At 43.7% G+C, this 20,929-nt stretch overlaps 1 protein-coding gene across 7 annotated transcripts in view; it reads left to right on the top strand.

The window, feature by feature from the left end:
- The window catches only part of NEO1 (neogenin 1), a 400,117-nt gene that overhangs the window by 149,074 nt on the left and 230,114 nt on the right, over positions 1-20,929 (top strand). For all 7 annotated transcript variants that reach the window (XM_075006455.1, XM_075006454.1, XM_075006452.1 and 4 more), the window contains exons 3-4: positions 2,808-3,083; positions 10,141-10,294. In XM_075006455.1, the coding sequence (XP_074862556.1) occupies positions 2,808-3,083; positions 10,141-10,294 (430 nt within the window). The remainder of the gene's footprint in view (positions 1-2,807; positions 3,084-10,140; positions 10,295-20,929) is intronic.

The raw sequence follows: 20,929 nt of genomic DNA, 5'->3' as shown, positions 1-20,929 counted from the left end.
TAGGAGTAAGGGGACTTCGAAGTAGCCAGGGTCCTTTTGAAAAGGAGCCGCGCGGCGGCGAGCCACGTCAGTTGCGAAGTGCCGCAGCTGCCAGCATGCTAATAAGGCGCTGAATAAGTATTTCAGTGCTTCATTAGTAAACTTCGAAATGGCCATTTGCATGGCCATTTCAAAGTTTTGGGCTAGTGTAGACACGGCCGTACAAATGCAGGACTGATAACATACTTTATTCTACCTTGGGAAAACTGAGTTGTCTTTGCCTGTAGTAAGTTCATTAAAATACTTGGCAAAACACGAAATGGTGGTAGAAAAGGTTTCATTTAGTGAGGGTAAATGGAAAGTTGAAAATACTTTGTAGCTTATTGGAAGAGTACCCAAAATGCTTAAAAATTATGAATCATTGATTAAAATTCTAACCTCAACTTTAATTTTGCTTCTGTACGGCCATTTGTCCACTACTTACTAGTGGGAAACGCACATCAGTTGCCACACTAAAGAAACAAATTTTCCTGTTGAATATATAAATTATAAGCATATGGTATTCAACCCCATGTGCTACAACTAGCATTTACTCTTCTAGATTCTACTGTGTATAGAGTTTAGTTTTATGTTGTAATTAGTAATATCACAAACCCACCTGTTTTAGAAGATACAGCGTGAGCACCAGCTCATGTGATGTGGTGGACAAACGATAGGATTAGTTCTCTGTAACATCTGTAGAGGGCAAAATAATTTCATACTTTGAAGCACAGATTTCTGGTCAATATCCAGTGGGTGGGCTGGGTGTCAAAACTGATATGTAACAGCAACGAAGGGTCCTGTGGCACCTTATGGACCAACAGAAAAGTTTTGAGCATGAGCTTTCGTGAGCTCACGAAAGCTCATGCTCAAAACTTTTCTGTTAATCTATAAGGTGCCACAGGACCCTTCGTTGCTGTTACAGATCCAGACTAACACGACTACCCCTCTGAAAACTGATATGTAAAGTCCTCAGGGTTTGTGGCCTGTAAATTTAGATTTGGGTGGGGATTGAAGAAGAGACAAAGAAGAAAATTGGTGTTGGAACTTCAAGTAAATTTCCTGATTTATGAATATTTAGGGATTTTAAATTTTAAACTTGGCAACATTCTGCTAGTGTGTTAAAGGGTAATAATCTCATTTTCCTGAACGACGCTTTGTCTAGACATTTTATTAAGCCCTTTGCAAATATCGAAGACTGCAGAGCAATCCAGTTTTGTTGTTGTGTTCCAGATAGATTTGCTGGCTTATCAACAAAGTGGTATAGTTTAAGGCAGCGTTTCTTAAACTTTTTGAGAGCACCGAACAATAATATGTTTTATGTGGAACACCTATGAACGTTTTCTTCAAAAAAAATTGTTGTCAGACCAAAAACATGTACAGCAAAAACAAAATGGAGTTATTTAATCAGGTATCATAGCAATGAAGTAACATTGTATCTGGTTTTAATAACAGAAAATACAGTAAACTCTTGTTCGTCCAATATTTGATCAACCAGAATTCTCAGATAACTGACATAATGCTGGCAAACCTTGAGCCATGATGTGGCTTTTTTTTTTTTTTTTTTTTAAAAAGACAGTCCCAGGTGCTGTGCAAGCTGCTTCCCCACACCAGGCCGAGTGGGTTTATTGGTAGTTCTCCACACGGAGCTTCCAGGCAAGTTCCACTGCGCCGTGGCTGCTCCTTCCAGCACCAGCCTGGGTGCTCGCAGGTCCCTGGTGTCCAGGCAGAGGGTTGGCTGTAGGGCTGCAGTGAGAGGCTCCCCATACTGTGCAGCAATCCCCAAGTCCTGCCAGTAGCTCCCCATTCCACATAACGATTCCTGAGCGCGCCAGTGGCTCCCCACACCAATCCCTGAGCCACTCAAGCAGCTCCCCCATGGCAATCCCTGAGCCCCCCCAGCAGCTCCCAGCATCGCAATCCCAGAGTCTGCCAGCAAAAAGTAAAGGTGTAGTGGTTGCAGGGAGCTGGCGCTGGAGGCAGGAGGAACTGAACTTTCTTATGGTGGGGGGCACTGACCATACCTGTGCCTCCCCACAGCTACTCTTGTTAAACTGGAATATTTGCATATCTGGCAACCTCCCAGTCCCAGGGTTGCGCGACATGAAAGAATTTACTGTATTTTTCCAAATGTACCCATCATTGTATTTTTCCAAACACTTGCAGCACACATGTGAGGAGTTCACAGAATACCAGTGTTCCACGCACATAGTAGGGAGGAAAATTCCAAGAAACATGTCGTCTTCCCCAGGGCATGTGATATGTCTTACAATTTCAGGTCTTTTGCTCAGTCTTGGGGTGCAAGGAACTTAGAAGGCTGAATAAGCAGGTCCCTGAGTATCCCTTGCTGAGTTCCTTATTTGCAACCAATGATTAGATACTGTCATTTGGCTCAAAGTTTATGTAAACCTGATGTCTAGAATGGAACTGGTCTAGGCGTCACAAGTTTTTCTGGGGTACCTAGAGACTGAAAAAGGTTGTATGCAAGGGGAAGTGAGTGAATTTTCTTGGCATGTCCTACTCCTCCCATAAAGGCTTTGACAATATGGCCGTCTGTTTCTCTCCCACATTAAAACATGTTTAATTGATATCAGGTGCAGAATCTTTCCTGCATTGTTCAAATAAGCAAATTTATGTTTTTCTTGTTTTCAGCTGTATCTGCTCTTTCTAGAGAGATGGAGTGAAACTTTTGTCAGGCTTACAATTAGATTGATGGTCTCACCTTCAGAATTGTGGTAGTTTGGTATCACTTTGATTTTTTTCCATTCTCTTTTCACCTTGCTCTCCAGGACTTCCAAGGTTTGCCAGTCAGCCAGAATCAACATCTGTCTATAGAGGAAACAGCGTCATTCTGAACTGTGAGGTCAATGCTGATCTAGTACCATTTGTAAGGTGGGAGCAAGATCGCCAGCCACTGTTCTTGGATGACCGTGCAATCATACTACCAACTGGAGCGCTAATCATTAGCAATGCTACAGATAAAGATGGAGGACTCTATCGCTGTGTCATGGAAAGTGGTGGGTCTCCCAAATACAGTGATGAAGCAGAACTTAAAGTACTCCCAGGTACTAATCTATTTCTTAAAAAAATTTTTCCTTTTAATCTATCCATTGACATACTTGTATGCTACCTCTTTTAATTATAAAATGAAAGGAAAACGTAATAGGAACACATACCAATTAGAAGAAAAGGAGATGTGGAAAGCATCAGTCTGTTACCAGATGGTGGTTCAGCCCTTAAATGTGACCAAAGTAATAACAGTCATAAAGCAATCAAGAAGTGCACTGGAAAATGCCTATGAAAGGTTCCCTACACTTGAGGGTGTTTTTTTGTGAGGAGGCAATTGTACAGAAAGGATTCGGTAACTCTTTTGAGGCAAAATATGTAGATAGGCACCTTCACGTTTTCAAAAATGGTGCCTGATTTTTGAAATAGCTGTGTCAGTGATTTTCATTTTTGGGGTGCTCAAGTTGAGGCCTTTCTGAAGAGATCTAATTTTAAAGTAATGAGCATCTAGCTGCTGAAAATGAGGCCAGTTTAAAATGTCTCCAAATGAGCGTCTGAAAATGGAGACACTCAAACTCACTAGTCGCTGCTGAAAAGCCTTGTCCTTATTTATCTTTTTCACAGATTAGCTTTCTATAATAAAACTAAGGTGCAAGTACTACTTGCAGTTTGGTACATATAGTGTAATTCAGGGCAACTCAACAGCAGTAGGACTAGATATTCTAAAACAAACACAGCTATAAAAACAGCTCAGAAGTAAGACATTGATTTATGTGTCATGTTTGGTCCATAGCACTTGTGACCAGTATGAGAGTTTAACATAACTTTTCCATTGATTGGTTGTGCAGAAGCTTTGATGCTTTCCTTCTAACTTTTTTTGATGGTTTAGAGTTGCAATCCGATTTCCACTGTTTTCAGTATCTCCTGCAGTTGAGCCACTTTCAGTTTCGTTAAACTGCCCTGTAAGATACAGAAACCCAGTGGATTACAGCTGATTTTGTTGTCAAACACAGCTGTAATTCACTTAGTTTCTTCCTGACCACCTTGGTGGGCTGCAGGACAGCCCTTGGCCAGAGGAAAATGTTTGGTGGGCCGAATTTCATACATCTCTGTATTAGAAGCATGTACCAATATGAGAAGCTCATAAACTGTGTCTATGCTTGAAAAATTAGTGTCTTTTCGACAGCAAGTCTTCACTGCTGCTCACAGCATGGTTTTGTGACAGTGCTGAAAGTTCATGAGCCCAGTTTGAAATGGAACTATGGCTAGTGCTAGTGTTAAGGCAACAGTTTTAATGCAGAAGAGTGAGAACTGAATTGAATAGTATAGATCATACATTTGTGCCAAAATATTAGTAGTTACTATTAATAATTGTACTAGTAGAAAACTTTTATTTTATTGTAGCACCCAAAGGCTTCAATCAGTGTTGTTAGGATTGCCACAATGACACCTAAATATAGTCAATGGAGTTTAACAGCATCCTTTATTTAGGTTCCTTTCTGAAAAGGAATGCGTACAAGCATGTGCTGAGACGCTTTTCTGATTCTGGGCTTCAAATTGAAGTTAATTGTTGCAGGCTTAATATATTCTTAACTTTGGCTTCATTAATTAATCTTTACACACTGAAAATTTGCGTATTTTCCCTTCTTAAATTAGTGAGTTGCAAAACACAAATTGTGAATTTGACTGATTAAGCAGTAAAGTTAGTAAGTGACTAAAATATTTTGTAAAACCCTGCACGGAGTGCCAGTGTTTAGTCAGAAATAATTGCTTCATTTAATTTGAGGAGAGTAACTTTTGTTGACAACAATATTGGTTGTCCATGATGCTGTTCTGAGCAAGAACTAGCCATCAGTCTTGTAAATTTGGATCAATCTAGTTTAAAGGAGAATATTAGTTTCTAATCAGCTGGACACAAATTTCACCACAATTTTATTTATTTATTTATTTATTTATTTATTGACATTACAGAAAGTTCATCTCAGTTTTGCATCATGTTATTAGTAGAAGCAGGCTTTTAGTTCTAATTTCTTATGAATGACTAGAAGGTACCAGCAAATGCATGTTAGCATCATTTTATGCATACAAAAGACATCTCTGCAAGTGTATGTTCTAGCAAAGGAAAAAAGAGAAAGAAAATGCTTTTTTCTTTGAATTAGAATGTCTTCACAAACATTTTATATACCTGGTATTTATCAATACCACTGACTCCCTGTCTACACATGGTAAGCACTCCTTAAATTTCTCTGGTTCATAACACAGCTAACAATTAAACAAACCAAGCTAAATATTTAGTATCTGCATAAATACAGTTTTGTTTAAGTTGTTTGTGTAGAAACTCTTATATTTAATGACTAAATGAGATATATAATATATGTTCTTATACAGTACTGAGTAAAAAAATCTAAAAAATTGACAACTGGTGCAATATCTAATTTAGATCAGTATTTCAGACTACCAGTTTGAGATCCAAAAACTGCAAATTCAGGTTTTTGTAGCAATTTATTTTGTAACAGGCAAAAAACATCAAATGAGACTAAACTAGATACAGTAAACTCCTTCATATCTGGCATTCTATCATCTGGAACTCTCAAATAACTGGCATTTTAACCGTAAGTAAATTTTACATATGTTTTCCCTAAGTACAGTGTAGGGACAGTAAATACAAACAAATATAGCAAATACAGCGTGGTTGTGTCTACACTAGCAAGGTCTTTTGCAAAATCAGGTCCTTTTTCTAAAGACTGTGCAGTGTCCACACGCAAAATGAAGTCTTGTGGCACCTTATAGACTAACAGATGTTTTGGAGCATAAGCTTTTGTGGGCAAAGACCCGCTTCATCAGATGCATGAGTGGGGGGAGGGTGCTTTATTTGACTTCATTAACCATAGATTAAACAGAAACTGGGAGTGGCTCACAGCTTACAAAGGCAGTTTCTCTACTCTGGGTGCTAATATCCCCCCATTAGACTCTGACTAAGGCTCACATTCCCCTGTGTGATCTGACTTGTTTTTTCCTCTTTTGATAAGTGCTGTTGATACTGGGCTATTTTCACCTTGCTGAATAGACCTTGTCAGCTCTGGCCCTCCCTCTTGCTGGGACCCCTCTCTTCAAATACCCCTCTGAAACCACCTTAGTCTATAAGGTGCCATAAGACTTCTTGTTGTTCTTGAAGCTACAGACTAACATGGCTACCTCTCTGATACCACACACAAAATGCGCGCTTTCGATCTGAAATTTAAAGAATGCAGCTCTTCTTCTGGAAGCTCTCTTCTGCTCCTGGATCAGGAAGAGAGCCTCCTTTTGAAAGCGTCTTTTAAAAAGAACATGTGTAGACACTTCACACACACACCCCTTTTTTTTTCTTCCAAAAGAGCTGTCCTCATGCCACCAGATTTTTGATCCTTGGCCTGTTCTTTTGAAAGACCAGAGGCTGTGTGGATTCTCTATCAAAAGAGCGAATTGATTTTTTGATCCTCTTCTGTGTGTGTGGGATGCGCTCTTTCAAAACAAGATCTTCTGGAAGAGATCTGTTGTTGGTAAATAACATTTGCAGATGTTTTTGTTTGTTTCCTAATATCTAAGTTTGTTTTTCTTTAGTGTTATGGATTGCTGGGTATACTTTTCTATTATCCAGAATATTTGAGTATCCAGCAACCTTCCGGTCCTGGGGCTGCTGGATATGAAAGAGTTTACTGTACTTCAATGTGTCATAGAATCATAGAATTCTAGTGCTGGAAGGGACCTCAGGAGGGCATCAAATCCGGCACCCTGCCTAAAGCAGGTTCAACCCCAACTAAATCATCCCACCCAGGACTTTGTCAAGCTGGGACTTAAAAAGCGTCTGGGCATGGAGTTTCCACCACCTCTTTAGGTAAAGCATTCCAGTGCTTCACCACCCTCCTGGTGAAATAGTTTTTCCTAGCATCCAACCTAGAACTCTCCCACTGCAACTTGAAGATCATTGGTCCTTGTTATGCCATCAGTCACTACTGAGAACAGTCCCTCCATCCTCATTAAAGCACACCCCTGTACCCTTTCAGGGAGTTAAAGGCTGATATCAAATCACCCCTCACCCTTTTTTTGTGCAAACTAAGTAAGTCCAGATCCCTCAGCCTCTCCTCATAGGCCATGTGCTCCAGCCCCCTAATAATTTTCATTGCCCTTTGCAGGACCTGCTCCAATGCATCCACATCCTTTCTATACTGGAGGGCCTAGAACTGGATGCAGTACTACAGATGTGGCCTCACTAGTACCAAATAGAGGGAAATAATAACTTCTGTAGATCTTCTGGAACACCCCCAATGGAACACTAGTTTGTCATGGTTAGGGGGGGTTGCTCGTCTCAGTGACCTCTGGAACTATGTCGGTGGGAGCCTCATGCTCCTTTTAAGACCACCCAGGCCAGACAGGTCATAGGGTAGAGACCAGACTAAGTGTGATCCAGTGGTCCTCTGGGTTGGGGGTTTGGCTCAGGGCTAACAACACAGACCTAGAAAAATATTTAGTCTGTTCTGGTCTGGCTATGGTCTGAAGAAGTGGGTCTGTCCCACGAAAGCTCACCTAATAAACTATTTTGCTAGTCTTTAAAGTGCTACTTGACTGCTTTCTGTTTTGATAGACCTAGAAAAAGAGTGTTATGGAAACAAACAGATCTGCTGGAAAATGCTCCTCCTACTTCATCCCAATATGCCATTAGCCTTCTTGGCTACAAGGCCATCCTGTTCACTTACATCCAGACTCTCATCCACTCTAATTCCCAGGTCCATTTCTACTTCATTCTCATCTGTAGTTACTTTTGCAAATGGTGTGTGTATTTGTGCCATAAGGATGGTCAAACTTCTAGAACAGAGAAGTTTGAAAACTTTCTGCTTTAGGTTCATCATGTTTGAAAAAATTGAACTTCTTTTCCATCCATACATGCAGATGCATGCTTCCGTTGGATCATCAAAGCTGTTTCTTTCAATATGCTGTTCTAAAGTTCTAAGACTTCCTTCATTTTTTTTTAACAGCAGGATATTGATTTCTGAGCTCTGCAATTACTTTCTAATATATTGCTCAGGCAGTTAACTGTGGAATTTGGAGCATACTGCTCTTGAAAAATCATAACTCCCAACAGCAGAGCAGTCAACTTGCATGTCTAGATTGGGAAATCAGATGCATCCAGTGAATCCTCAATTAGCCCCTTGCATCAACTTAAGTTATAGAACAGTAGAAATGTAGCACTTTAAAGACTAACAAAACAATTTATTCAGTGATGAGCTTTCATGGGACAGACCCACTTCGTCAGATCAATCTCATTTACAATACAGACTGACATTTATAAGTACAGAGGACCAAAAAAAATTGCATTAAAAACTGACAAATCAAATATATGAGGGGGTTGAGGGGTGGAAGAATGTCAGTTGTCCTGCCTGAGATAATTACAACCATCAAAGGAAGGGGAGCAGTCCTTGTAATGTGTGAGGTAATTGATGTCTCTGTTCATACCATATGTTAACGATTCAAATTTGAGTATGAATTCCAACTCACACATTTTTCGCTCTTATGTGTTTTTAAATTCTTTTTGCTCCAGCATACAAATTCTCAGGTCTTTAACAGAATGGCCAACTCCATTGAAGTGTTCACTGATTGGCTTATGTGTATTGAGTTTCTTGACATCTGCTGTGTGTCCATTGATTCTTTGGCAGAGGTTTTGCCCAGTCTGTCCAACGTACATAGTGGCAGCTCATTGTTGGCACATAATGGCATATATAATATTGCTGGAAGTGCATGAGGATGTGCCTTTGATCTTGTAGCTAACATCTTTAGGTCCAGTGATGGTATCCCCGGAATAAATGCATGGACAAAGTTGGCAGTGGGACTTATTGCAAGGAAGAGTTCCAGGATTAGTATTACTGTGGTGTAGTCTGTGATTGCTGGTGAGACTCTTTCTTAGGTTAGGAAGTTGTCTATAGGAAAGGACAGGCCTGTCACCTAGAGCCTTCTGGAGTGTAGCATCCTGATCCAGAATGGGTTGTAGGTTTTTAATGGTGTGTTGCAGGGGATTGAGTTGGGGACTGTAGGTGATGACAACTGCTGTTCTGTAATTGATCTTCTGGAGCCTGTCTTGAGGTAGCTGGTTTCCCCTGTGTATTTGATTTGTCAGTTTTTATTGTAATTTTTTTGTTTGATTCTGTGTACTTATAAATGTCAGTCTATATTGGAAATGAGATTTACCTGATGAGGTGGGTCTGTCCCATGAAAGCTCATCACCGAATAAATTAGTTAGTCTTTGAAGTGCTACATTTCTACTGTTTTGTTTGTTTGGAGTACAGACTAAAGTACTAGAGAAGCAGCTACAGGTTGCACTTCTCAAATCTGGTACTCTCTTGTCTGGCAACATCATTGTCTGAAATGACGGTGGGTATTGCCAGATGAGAGAGTAGCAGGCAGTGCAGGAGCCCCAGCTGGGCTGAGAGTCAGAGTCCCTACATGCGTTGCAGCTGCTGGGCAGGAGGCTCCCGTGGGTTAAGAACCAGAGCTCCCCGGCAGTGGGGCCAGGAGTTGGAGCCTGCTCCAACACCACAGAGCTGGTACTCTGAGCCTCTGCTTGCCCTGCAGTAGCAGTGGCCAGAATGCTGCTGTGCGGATGGGAACCGGAGCCCCTTGGCAGTAGGGGCTGGAAACTGGAGCCCTTGCCTGTCCTGTGGCAGCATGGGGCCAGAGCCTGAGCCCTCATTTGTCCTGCAGCAGCTGTGGCTGGACTGGAAGCCGGAGCTTTCTGGCAGCGCAGGCCCAGGATCTGGAGCCAGGAAGCTGCTGTGGGCAGGCGTTGGAGCCCATCTGCCCTGTGGCAGGAGGGGGTCGGGCTGGATGGAGCCCTGGGGCAGCCCCTGAGAGTCTGGGCTGGGGCCAGAGCCCCTAGGGAGGGAGTCCAGCAAATTCTCTTCTTCTGGACTTGTCAGGTCCCAGGCATGCTGGATAAAGATGGTACAACCTGTGGCCGCTTCACAGTTTTGTGTACAGTGTTTACTACTGAAGAGGAGCAATATGCTAATGTTGTTAACTTGATGATCTCATTGTCTTTATTCTTGTTTGATAATTTTTATCATTTTATTTACAAAATATTTGCAGATCCAGATGTTCCATTAAGCTTGATGTTTCTGAGACAACCTTCATCACGAACCAAAGTTACTGGTCAAACTGCAGTTTTCCCATGTGTCACTGCAGGATTTCCAACTCCAGTTACCAGGTGGACAAAAAATGAAGAAGAATTTGTCAGAGAAGGGTGAGTAATAGCTAGTAGATGGAAACTGACTTTCTTCTTACATAAAATTATTTATGCCAAGTCAGATGTAGGGTGTTAGTCCAAAGTTCACTCAACTTCTACTTAATTTTAAAGTGATAGTAGATTCTGTTGATGTGTGTGTGCTTGTGCGCGCACATGTGTGTATGTGTGCGAGAGTGAGTGAGTGTCTGTAGGCTAAAAGTTATGACAAGCCTTGTGCTGACTCAAGGAGACTGGAAATACAACAGAGGGTCTATTCAGTGGATCTCAACTAAAGTCAGTAGGAGGCTTCATGGCTGCATTTGTTTTTTTTTTTTTTTTCAGTTTAGTATTTAAGAGTAAGAAGTTGCACAAAATACAATTGTTAAAAGGACATTATGATTGCAAAGTCAAACATTTGAAACTAAAGAAATGCCAGAAGTAAGGTTGCCTTTGCAACCTAATTGGTCTCCCTTCTACGTACACGTTGTGATATTCTTTGATTACATGATCAAATGCTATTTTTTCCATAAGCTCCTTGCCTCATTCAATGCCAGGGAAGGACAATACTCAGTTAATGAGCAGCTATTAAGTATTTTTTGTCCTCATTTTTCACTGTATGGTACTTCTGCATTATTTACTCCATGCTCTTCAAATCTGAATTTGAAAACATTTAATTTGTTCATGGGCTTTTCTGTTATGCCTATCTCTCAAGTATCTGAGTGATTCCCAAATACCAATTTATTTTCACAACACGTTTCTGAGATTTGGTAATATCCACATTTTACAGGTGATCACACAGGGCCTCCGTTTTAGAGGCAGAAGGTAGAATCCAGTTCTCCGTGGCAGAATTCAAATGCCATACACATAAGATCAAGTTTTTTCTTCCTTTAATCTGCTGTCTGAATCACTGTATGTTTTCCAGCTTCTTCAACAAATGGGGCTGAGTTCCTACAGACAAGTCTCCTTCATGTGCTACTTTGGTTCAGTGATTAGGACCAAGTATGAGGACATCTTTTTCTAGATTTAAAACCCACTTATAGAGAAAATAAGTGAGAATGTGGGTCTTTTCAGGCCAGCTTCCCAGGGTACTGCTACACTGCAACAAAACACTCATGACTGGCCATTGTCAGCTGCTCGGGCATATGGAGCTTGCGCTGTGGGACAATATCTTCTTCTTGGAGGTCACTGAGTAGCAAGTAGGATGTCTTCATGTTACCCTTCAATTTGAGAGTCCATTGATGGCTGATCAGCCCAATACTGGAGCAGCAGATCTTATTACAGAAGAAGCAGGTGTAGGTAGCTGTTGGAGGGGTGTGGGACAGTTTTTGATGCTCTTTTCTTCTCTGCCTGTCCTCATCTGCACTGCACTGGGACCTTTCAAATTGCACCATCCTTTCGTGGATTACTATTCTCCACTAGGGATGGTCTTGGACAAGGTTCTCCCAGGTGTCGACACCAATGCTGCACTTTTTCATATGTGCCTTCAGCACGTCCTTATATCGCTCCCAGGCCGTGTCTACACATGCCCCAAACTTCGAAATGGCCACGCAAATGGCCATTTCAAAGTTTACTAATGAAGCGCTGAAATGCATATTCAGCGCTTCATTAGCATGAGGGTGGCAGCGGCGCTTCGAAATTGATGCGCCTTGCCGCCGCATGGCGCGTCCAGACGGGGCTCCTTTTCAAAAGGACCCCGCCTACTTCGAAGTCCCCTTATTCCCATCAGCTCATGCGAATAAGGGAACTTCGAAGTAGGCGGCATCCTTTCGAAAAGGAGCCCCGCCTGGACGCGCCATGCGGCGGCAAGGCGCATCAATTTCGAAGCGCCACTGCTGCCCTCGTGCTAATGAAGCGCTGAATATGCATTTCAGCGCTTCATTAGTAAACTTTGAAATGGCCATTTGCGTGGCCATTTCGAAGTTTGGGGCATGTGTAGACGTAGCCCCATTGCCCCCAATGTTCCTCTGTCCTTTCCTCCAACTCAGAAAACAGAATCTGTTTTGGAAGGAACTGCTCAGACATCTGACCATGTGACCGGCCCAATGAAGTTGTTGATGAAGGATAATGGCTTCAGTGCTGGTCATGTTTGACTCTTCCAGGATGCATCTGTTTGTGTACCTATCTTCCCACAAGATATTTAGGATTCTCTGGAGAAGCACTGATGATATTGTTCCAGTGCCTTTGAATGACACTTGTGTATTGTCCAGGTTTCACATGCATACAATAGCATTGGAACAACCAGTGCATGGTATAAAAGGAGCTTTATCTTGGGCTAAATATTCCGGTTCTTGAAGACCCCTTTTCTCAGGCGTGGCAAAAGCAGAGCTTGCACGGCTCAGATGAAGCTGGATTTCCACATAAGTGTTGTCTTTAGTGGAAAGATGACTTCCAAGGTATGGAAGTGCTCCACATTTTCCAGCAGTTCTCCATTGACTTGAATAGCAGGTGCAAGAGATTGCCTCGTCAGTGAAGGTTGATGAAGCACTTTGGTCTTTTTGATTGTCAGTGCGAGGCCAAGATTCTCATATGCTTCAGTGAAGGGACTTAAGATGGTCTGAAGGTTTGTGGGAGAAAGAGCAACAATCACATTGTTGTCTGTATACTGGAGCTCCATGATTGAGATTGTGGAGGTCTTGCTTTTAGCCTTTAGTCTCCAGAGATTGAAAAGCTTCCTGTTCATTCTGTAGACAGTCTTCACATCATCTGGAAGCTTGCCATCAGTGAGGTGAAGGGTCATGGCAATGAAGCTACAGAAGAGTGATGGGGCAATGATGCAGTTTTGCTTGACTCCTGTTTTGACCTCAAAGGGGTCGTTTTGGGATTGCTTGTTGCTTAATACCATAGCTGTCATGTTGTGAAGCAGCCTTAGAATGGTAATGAAATTTTTGGGGTAGCCAATCTTTGAGCAGGATGGTCCACAGGGAGCTACAGTTGACTGAGTCGAATGCTTTGGTCAGGTTGATGAAACTCATCTCTGTAAGGCTTTGTTGTGTTCACAACATTTTTCTTGCAGTTGTGGGACAGTGAAAATCATGGCTGCTGTTTCTTGGGATTGTCAGAAGCCATACTGGGATTGTGGGAGAATTTCTTGTGAGAGTGACAAGCACCTGTTTGCAAGGATTTGAGCTAAGGTTTTCCCTGCTGTTGCCAGGAGGAGGATGCTACGATAGTTTCCATAATCTGACTTGTCACCCTTCTTGAAAAGCCTGACAATCAGCATGTCTCTGAAATCTTGTGGCATGTGCTCCCTATCCCAGATATTGAGTATCAAGAGGTGAAACTATTGGTGGAGTTCTGGCCCACCTTCTTTGAAGACTTTGATAGGGATTCCATCTAGTCTGGTTGCCTTGTTGCACTTCATCACTTTGATGGCAGCTTGGACCTCACTCAGGGTAGGAAGTGTTGCAAGATTGTCTCTAAGTGGTTGATGAGGGATTTAGTCAAGGGATTCTAGGACCACGGTGAAGGGGCAGTTAAAGAGCTCATTGTAGTGCTCCCTCCTTTGAGAAGCAGGGGCATCATTGTCTTGCAAGAGTTGGGTACCATCCTTTGATCTCAGGGGATTGATTCCATGGTTTTTTGGGTCCATACACAGCGTTAGTAGCATTGAAAAAACCTCTTGTATCGTTGATGTCTGCTGGATGCTGGAGTTCTTGTGCCTTCTCAGTCCACCATTGGTTTTTCAGAGTACTTCTTTTACGTTGCACTGCTGCTTTGGCCCTGGCATGTACTTCTCTCTTCATCTGAGTTGTCCATTAGAGTCCAATTATTCCATGTTCCAAAGTTCACTGGTTGATTTTGACCACATGGAGGTGAACCAACTGGCTGCGGTTATACAGTCAGGGGGATTGAGGTAGACTATGTTTAGGGCTCCTTTTCTAGGCGTTTCCCATGTGGAGCGAGCAGAGTGGATCCTAAATAGGGCTGCTCAGCTGTGGATACAGCAGCAGGACCATTCTACCACCTCACTCCTTGAAACGGAATGACTGATAAATACATCTACTGCCTATATGCCGGTTTATGATTTAAAGCTTCCAGATTTCACAATCCTGCTCCCGTCACCATTCGCCAGTGACTGTACGTTTAAGTTTAGGAGAGTAGTACACAGAGGAAGACACCTGTGTGGGGCTTCTTTTAACATGGGGGGAGCTGCACTGCAGCTACCACACAGTTCTTGATGGATAGAAAACTCTGGTCCAATGGCATGGAATACACAACAACTGGGAGCCTCTTGTCCACTGCAGCCTTCATCTGCCTTCACAGCTGTTGTAGCTATTACCTTTGCTATCCTACCCCCTGTTCTGCCATTTGGGACTTTTAGGATCGTTCTTTGTCCGCACTCTCCCCTTTGATCTTGCCGCAATGGTGACCTAGCTGGGAGTACGAGACTTCCTGCGGCATCGCTTTTAGGTTCATTGGAACATGCAAGCCCACTCACCATGACAAGCCGATGATCCAGAGAGTAGGGGGGCAATACAATTGCAGTTTAGACCTCCAGGCTTTGGCTGCAGCCTGCACTCTGGGACCCTGTGGGATGACATTGGTCACATAAGTTAAGCTCCTGCCTGTAGTTTTATAGCCCTGCAGCCCAAGTCCTGTAAGTGCAAGTTAGCTGACATGGTCCCGCTATGGGTGTTTTATTGCCACGTAGGCATACCACCAAGTGACCTGATAGCCCCAGGTTCCTCTATACTCTTTTATGAGCTAATTGTTACTCCAGCAGTGGACTCTGGTCTTGGAGAAAGATAGTTGAGAGGACTATTTCTTTTTACTTTAAAGATCAAAATTAAATGTTCACGTCTACAAGTGGGGGATTAAAGAAGCCTTTTTTGAACCTATTATACTACTAAATCTCTCATCAGCTAGGGGAAGAGAGTGGTATTTTGCTGTTACTGGCTAAAGTTATTCCATTTGTGTTATGGCTCTTTCCTTAGAGAAGTGTATGTGTTAACATAATGTTTCCTCTCAAAATAAATGAGGAAAATCTGATTTTTGCCTTGCACTGCAGAAAATGAGTTCTAGATTTGTTTTTATTAGAGCACAATTCTCCTTCAAGTGATGGCTCCTGTGTGTCCTCCCATGTCTGTGTACAGATGCTTCATGTTCATGAGACCAGAAGATTTTTAGTAGCAGTGTCTGTTGCTTTGTGCCTCTGCCCGGTGCCCCCTTGTACTCTAAATCAAGTGCTTAAAGGGTGGTATCTGTAGCCTGCTTCTCCAGTTCCCTTTTGCTGGTCATAGTCTGAGAGTGAAGCCATACAGTTTGGCTAGCTGTTCCTGTGTGAGTCTAGCTTTTTTCTGTAAATAGTTTAGTATTGATTTTTTTTAAAGAAACTCAGAAATTCATTAGTGTAGAGGGTGTTTCAATTTGGTGGGGTTTCATGTCCATCACTCACCATTTGAGATTCTGGCTCCAAATCCTTAATACCCAGTGCCCAGGTCTTCCTGGTGAGCGAGTCTCACAACTTGCCATTATTTTGCATTACAGAATCTCATATTCCTCAAATGCAGTATCTTCCACTTGTATGCAAAGTGAACCCAGCAGTCCTGTGAGTTGTGGGTTTAAATACAGCTAATGAAGTGGACAGTGAGGCCCTAGTCTGCCCCCACAAAACACTCTGTCTGGCTCTGTTCTGACAGATACCATGCCCCAGGACACTAGCAGGTGATGGGAGAAGTGTAAGGTCAAACACCCCCATAAGTTGCATGAAAAATCCACTCTTCCATCTTCCCAAACAAATGAGACTCCACACCCTAGTATGGGTGTGTCAGGAGCTTGAAGTCATGCGATTCTGAACTGCAGACATCAAGGGTGCCCTGAAACACTCAACCACAGGAGGCTTAGGATTGACCCTGGTGCTAGCAGGAGAGACAAGGGAACAATTGCTAGCTGTACCAAGAGAACCACAGCACAGTGGGAAGAAGGACCTGACAGTTCTGGCATTCACTAACTGAAACAGGCATAGTTGGCTTCACCAAAAGTCTGAAGTCCATTCTGCTCCCCACCTGCAAGACCTAGGTTCGCTATTGTGTGGATGACTTGGTCTTTATTTCAAACCAGTTACTTACACTTGTGAAACTAGTAGTCTGGAAAAGTGGTATCTCTACTCTAAGTGCACCATTCACTGGTACTGTCCACCAGCCAAGGTATCACAAAATGTATGCGTTATTGTCTCTGCCAGTGGAATTTTTGGAGACTTCTTGAGGGGCGGGTTGGAGGCTGAGGCAGTGGCTCCTCTGCCTGCTTGGAGGCATGGCATTAGCTGTGGCAGGGCTCCAAAGTCGCTGGGCACCCTCATATTTCTGGAGAGCTGGTTTCAGGACCAGTGGTACCCTCACGTGTAGCCTAATGATTCCACACTCTGACCTTCTGGAGGTTCTTGAGCTCTTTACTTCAGACATCCTAATTTCAAAGAATCTGCTTGCGTGTGCGGGTAAAGATTGCTGCATAGGAAGTATGTGCAGACCGCTGAAGAGAATTATGATCAACCTAAAAGGATAAACCCGTTTAATCTTCCTGCTGCGCTTTAGTCCTCATCACCTGATGAGATGGTGGCACTGGCCTAACCATTGTCTCCCAGTGGCTACAAGCAGTTTCAGGACATCTTGGGGAGCGTTGTGCAATCGTTCAAGATTCCCCTGGAGGAAGGCTGAGTCTACACTTAGTAGTTGTGCCACCTTCCCCCAAAGGACCAAGAAAAAGTACTTTGTACAATCTAAAGGGAAACAACGTACCCTTCTTCAAGGGTCCCCGTGAGCGCTCCACCTGGGTATGTCAGCTCCTCTGTGCCAAAGGGTCAAAGGTCTTTGTGTAGCAGCGTCCCTCAGTCGCACATACAGGGCTCAGGCATGAGCGCCTGTCACAGCTACTGAACGTGTGGGGATGGGTTGTCTCCTCAGGTCTTCTCTGATTGCCAGTGGCTCCACTCACAGATCTCCCTCAGCCACCTCAGACCTGGAAAGAAATTTTTTTGAACAATCAACTATACGTTAGTTAAGAAGAAAAGAACAGACTGACAGTTTTCTTCAAGCAGCTTCAGGTGCTCTGCACCTCCATTTCAGATGACAGCCAGCCTCTTTACTCACTCATGCCTGGTTTCCTGGGCTCCAGAAAGTGTTCTAATAGTGGCCTCTCCACTCCCAGGGTTTTGAGGGGGTCATTTAGGGGTCTGGGGGAAATACATTTTTAAAAAAATCTGTCAGGGGTGGTGATAGGTCCTGCTGTGAGAATGGGGGACTGGACTCGATGACATCTGAAGGTCCCTTCCAGTTCTATGAGATAGGGTAGGTATAGGTATATCTCCACTGTAAAAAGCTCTCTAAATGGTCCTGCAGAGTAAGACAGCGACAGCTCCGGGTCTGGCTAAGGGAGCAGGCTCTGACACCCAGGGACCAGATGAATTTCTCCACCAGGTGTAGCCCTCAGGGGGCTGTTGACTCACAGAGGCCTTTGGCTCAGACAAGTCCTACACAAAAGGGGAAATCCCTGTGAGGCAGGAAAAGATCCCATGTCTTGTTGAGGTCTTTTTCCCCGAGTGCACTCAGACCACCTCCAAACATGCTGCACCCTCCCCACAGTTAAAGGGGCAGCCTTGGAGTCCTCAGCAAAGAGGTGATGGAAGGAGAGGGATCACCCCTCTCAGCAAAGGAGGTGTGGCTTTTTAATAACGCCACCATTATGGCCCCTCAGAAAAGACCTGTAATTGACAAGAGTATACTGACTTCTGCTCTTACCACTTCAGCAGCAGCAGGGGGAAGCGTGCTAAAAAAATTGCACCGACTCCTCTCTCCCTGATATTGACAGCTCAGGGGGTTCTGGTATCAAGGTGTGCCTCCCCCCCACCCCATTCACTCCATACACAACAGCTGAGGAGTTATTTGATACTTCAGTTCCAGGCACACTCCTGCTGAGTGAGAGCTCTCTGAATAGCCCGAGGTGGTCACCTCCATACACCCCAAGCACAAATTTAACGGGGTCCTCAGGTTGAGGAGTGTATACTGCCTCAGAAGTTACCAAAGAAACACTCTAAGCCTCTAAAAACAAAACAATGGGAGCATCAAAGGGCTCCCCCATATTGCCACCCATTTGGCCTTACTGGGCCCCATTGATGGCATTCTGATATCAGCCTCTCCCACACCCATTCCCTGTGCCTAGGGACAGACCACAATCTTACCAGTATGCAATCTTTCATCAAGTTGGACTTCTCTGACATAGAAGATTATGACTCTCAGTTTAAGAGGAAACATCGATCACATCTGTCTTCTTCACTATTCTCTGTATCCTCAGTAGTTCAACCTTCCACCTCAACCAATGACTCCAGAACCTTCCAGGACATTTTTAGATGCGTCTCAGGTAGACTTGAGATCTACCTCTCAACTTCAAAAGATGCTAAACACAAACTGGCAAAAATTCTCCATACATCCACACAGAACAGACTGGCAATACCTGTCAATGAAGCACAGTTGGATCCAGCTAAGATCCTCTGGAACACTCTGGCCTCTGTCACACCGATCTCAGAAGCTGGAGCATAAGTACTACATAGACACAAAAGGTTAAGAATTCCTCTTTCTGCATCCACTCTCAAACTCTTCAATAGTGGATGCTGTGAACGAAAGGGGTAAAATAGCATAATGCCAGAGTCAGCTCCAGTGATAAAGACTGGAAAAGGCTGGATGCAATGGGGAATAAGTCGTACTCCTTGGCCAGCCTTCAGTTTCGTGTTGCCAATTACATGGCACTGTTAGCAAGATATACACATCACATATTCAGCCAGCTTCACACCTTTATTGACTCCATTCCAAACAATAAAACAGATCAATACAAAGCCCACCCAGCAGAAGGCTCCTTATCTGCAAAAACAGCATTACGGTTTGCCCTAGATGCAGCAGATACTGCAGCCAGGTCTTTAATATCTGCAACAGTGGTGAGGTGAGTGTCTTGGCTTCAGCTTCCTGGGTTCCCAAAAGAGGTCCAAGCCAAGGTTGAGGATTTTCCCTTTGAGATGTCTCATGTGTTCGCAGAAAACACTGAGATGCTCTATTCTTTCAAAGATTCGAGAGTCACCTTTTGTATGCTGGGTATCCAAACAGCTACTGCAAAGCTCAATCACAACAGACAATACAGTTACAAAATAAGCCACCTTCATTTAATAACAGACAATATGCCAATAGAGAATGTCAAAAACAGTCTAGAAGGAGACAGGCATCAAGCCAGCCTCTGACCCCTCAGGCTCCAGGCCACCAGTCATTTTGAAGTTTTGGTTGGGAGTGACACAGCCCCGTTAAATCACAGGCCCCTGATAGAGCTGCACACCATCTTTGGCTCAAGGGTAGCAGCATTCTGCCCTGCTTGGCAAACCGTCATAACCAATCACTGGGTTTTGGAAATTGTGCAAACTGGTTATGTTATTCCCCAAACCCCAGCCCCATTCCTCATCCATGTCCCTTTTCAGGGACCTTTCTCGTGAGACTGTGTTACTGTAAGAAGCACAACACCTTCTATGGCTGGGGGGCATAGAAGAGATACCTATCAAGCACAGGAAAACAGGATTCTACTCCTAATATTTCGTTACACAGAAGAAAACTGGGGCTCGGAGACCCATCATAGACCTTAGGAACCTAAACAGTCACATGCTTTGTCAGAGATTCAAGATGGTGACCCTAGCCACAATCGTCTCTGCTCTGCAAAAAGGGTATTGGCTGTCTACTCTGAACCTCCATATCTCCACTCTCAGCCAGCTTCCATATAGCTGTCCGCCCATCGCACAGGAGATATCTCAGATTTGTCATAGTAAATCAACGCTATCAGTACAGAGTACTTCCCTTTGGTGTACGTATGGCACAAAGGGACTAACCATCTTCCTCTACCTAGATGACTGCCTGATAAAGGACCAATTCTCGACTCAAGACAAGTAAGCAAAAACACTCACCAGAGTTACTTTCTCTGATCTTAGTCTATGCATAGACCTACCAAAGTGCATTCTCACACAAGCTCCCAGACTCGAGTTTATAGGGGCACTCTTGGATTGTCAGACTGCTGCAGCTTGTCTTCCTCTACACAGGCTGCAGACAATTCAGGATTTCAAAAACAAGCCTCAACTCTTTCCTGCCACCACTGCCAGACAGTGCCTATGTCGTCTGTGCACATGGCAACAGCAACATCCATTGTGCCACATGCATGCCTCCTATGCAGGCCCGGTTCAGGGTGCTGTTCAGGGCCCGCATACATCAGCTGAACACAAGGTTGAGTTTCCCAGCCAAGGTCAGGAGCTCCCTTGCCTGGTGGATGCAATTCCAGAGGACCCCCTCCAATTATCACAACAACAACAGATGCTTCCCTACTTGGCTGGGCTGTTCATCTGGAAGACCAAGTAGTCTGGGGCACATGGTCACAAGATGAGCAACTTGAACAAATCAGTCTGGTAGAACTGAAGGCAGTCCCCTATGTGTGCCTGCATTTTTCCATGCAGACCTCCAGCAACACAGTCTGCATGCCAATGGACAACACAACAAGAATGCATTACATGAACAGGGCAGAGTGCCTTCAAAACAATTCTGCCTGAAAGCAGTGCAACTTTGCAAGTGGTGTATCCTGTGACAAATACACATCATGGCAGCCCATATACTGAGCAGCACAACATCCTTGCGGACAACC

This window comes from Carettochelys insculpta, chromosome 12 (genome assembly GCF_033958435.1).
Source record: "Carettochelys insculpta isolate YL-2023 chromosome 12, ASM3395843v1, whole genome shotgun sequence".
Lineage (NCBI taxonomy): Eukaryota > Metazoa > Chordata > Testudines > Carettochelyidae > Carettochelys > Carettochelys insculpta.
The sequence above is the reverse complement of the archived record's forward strand: the minus strand, read 5'-3'. Positions and strand labels throughout refer to the sequence as shown.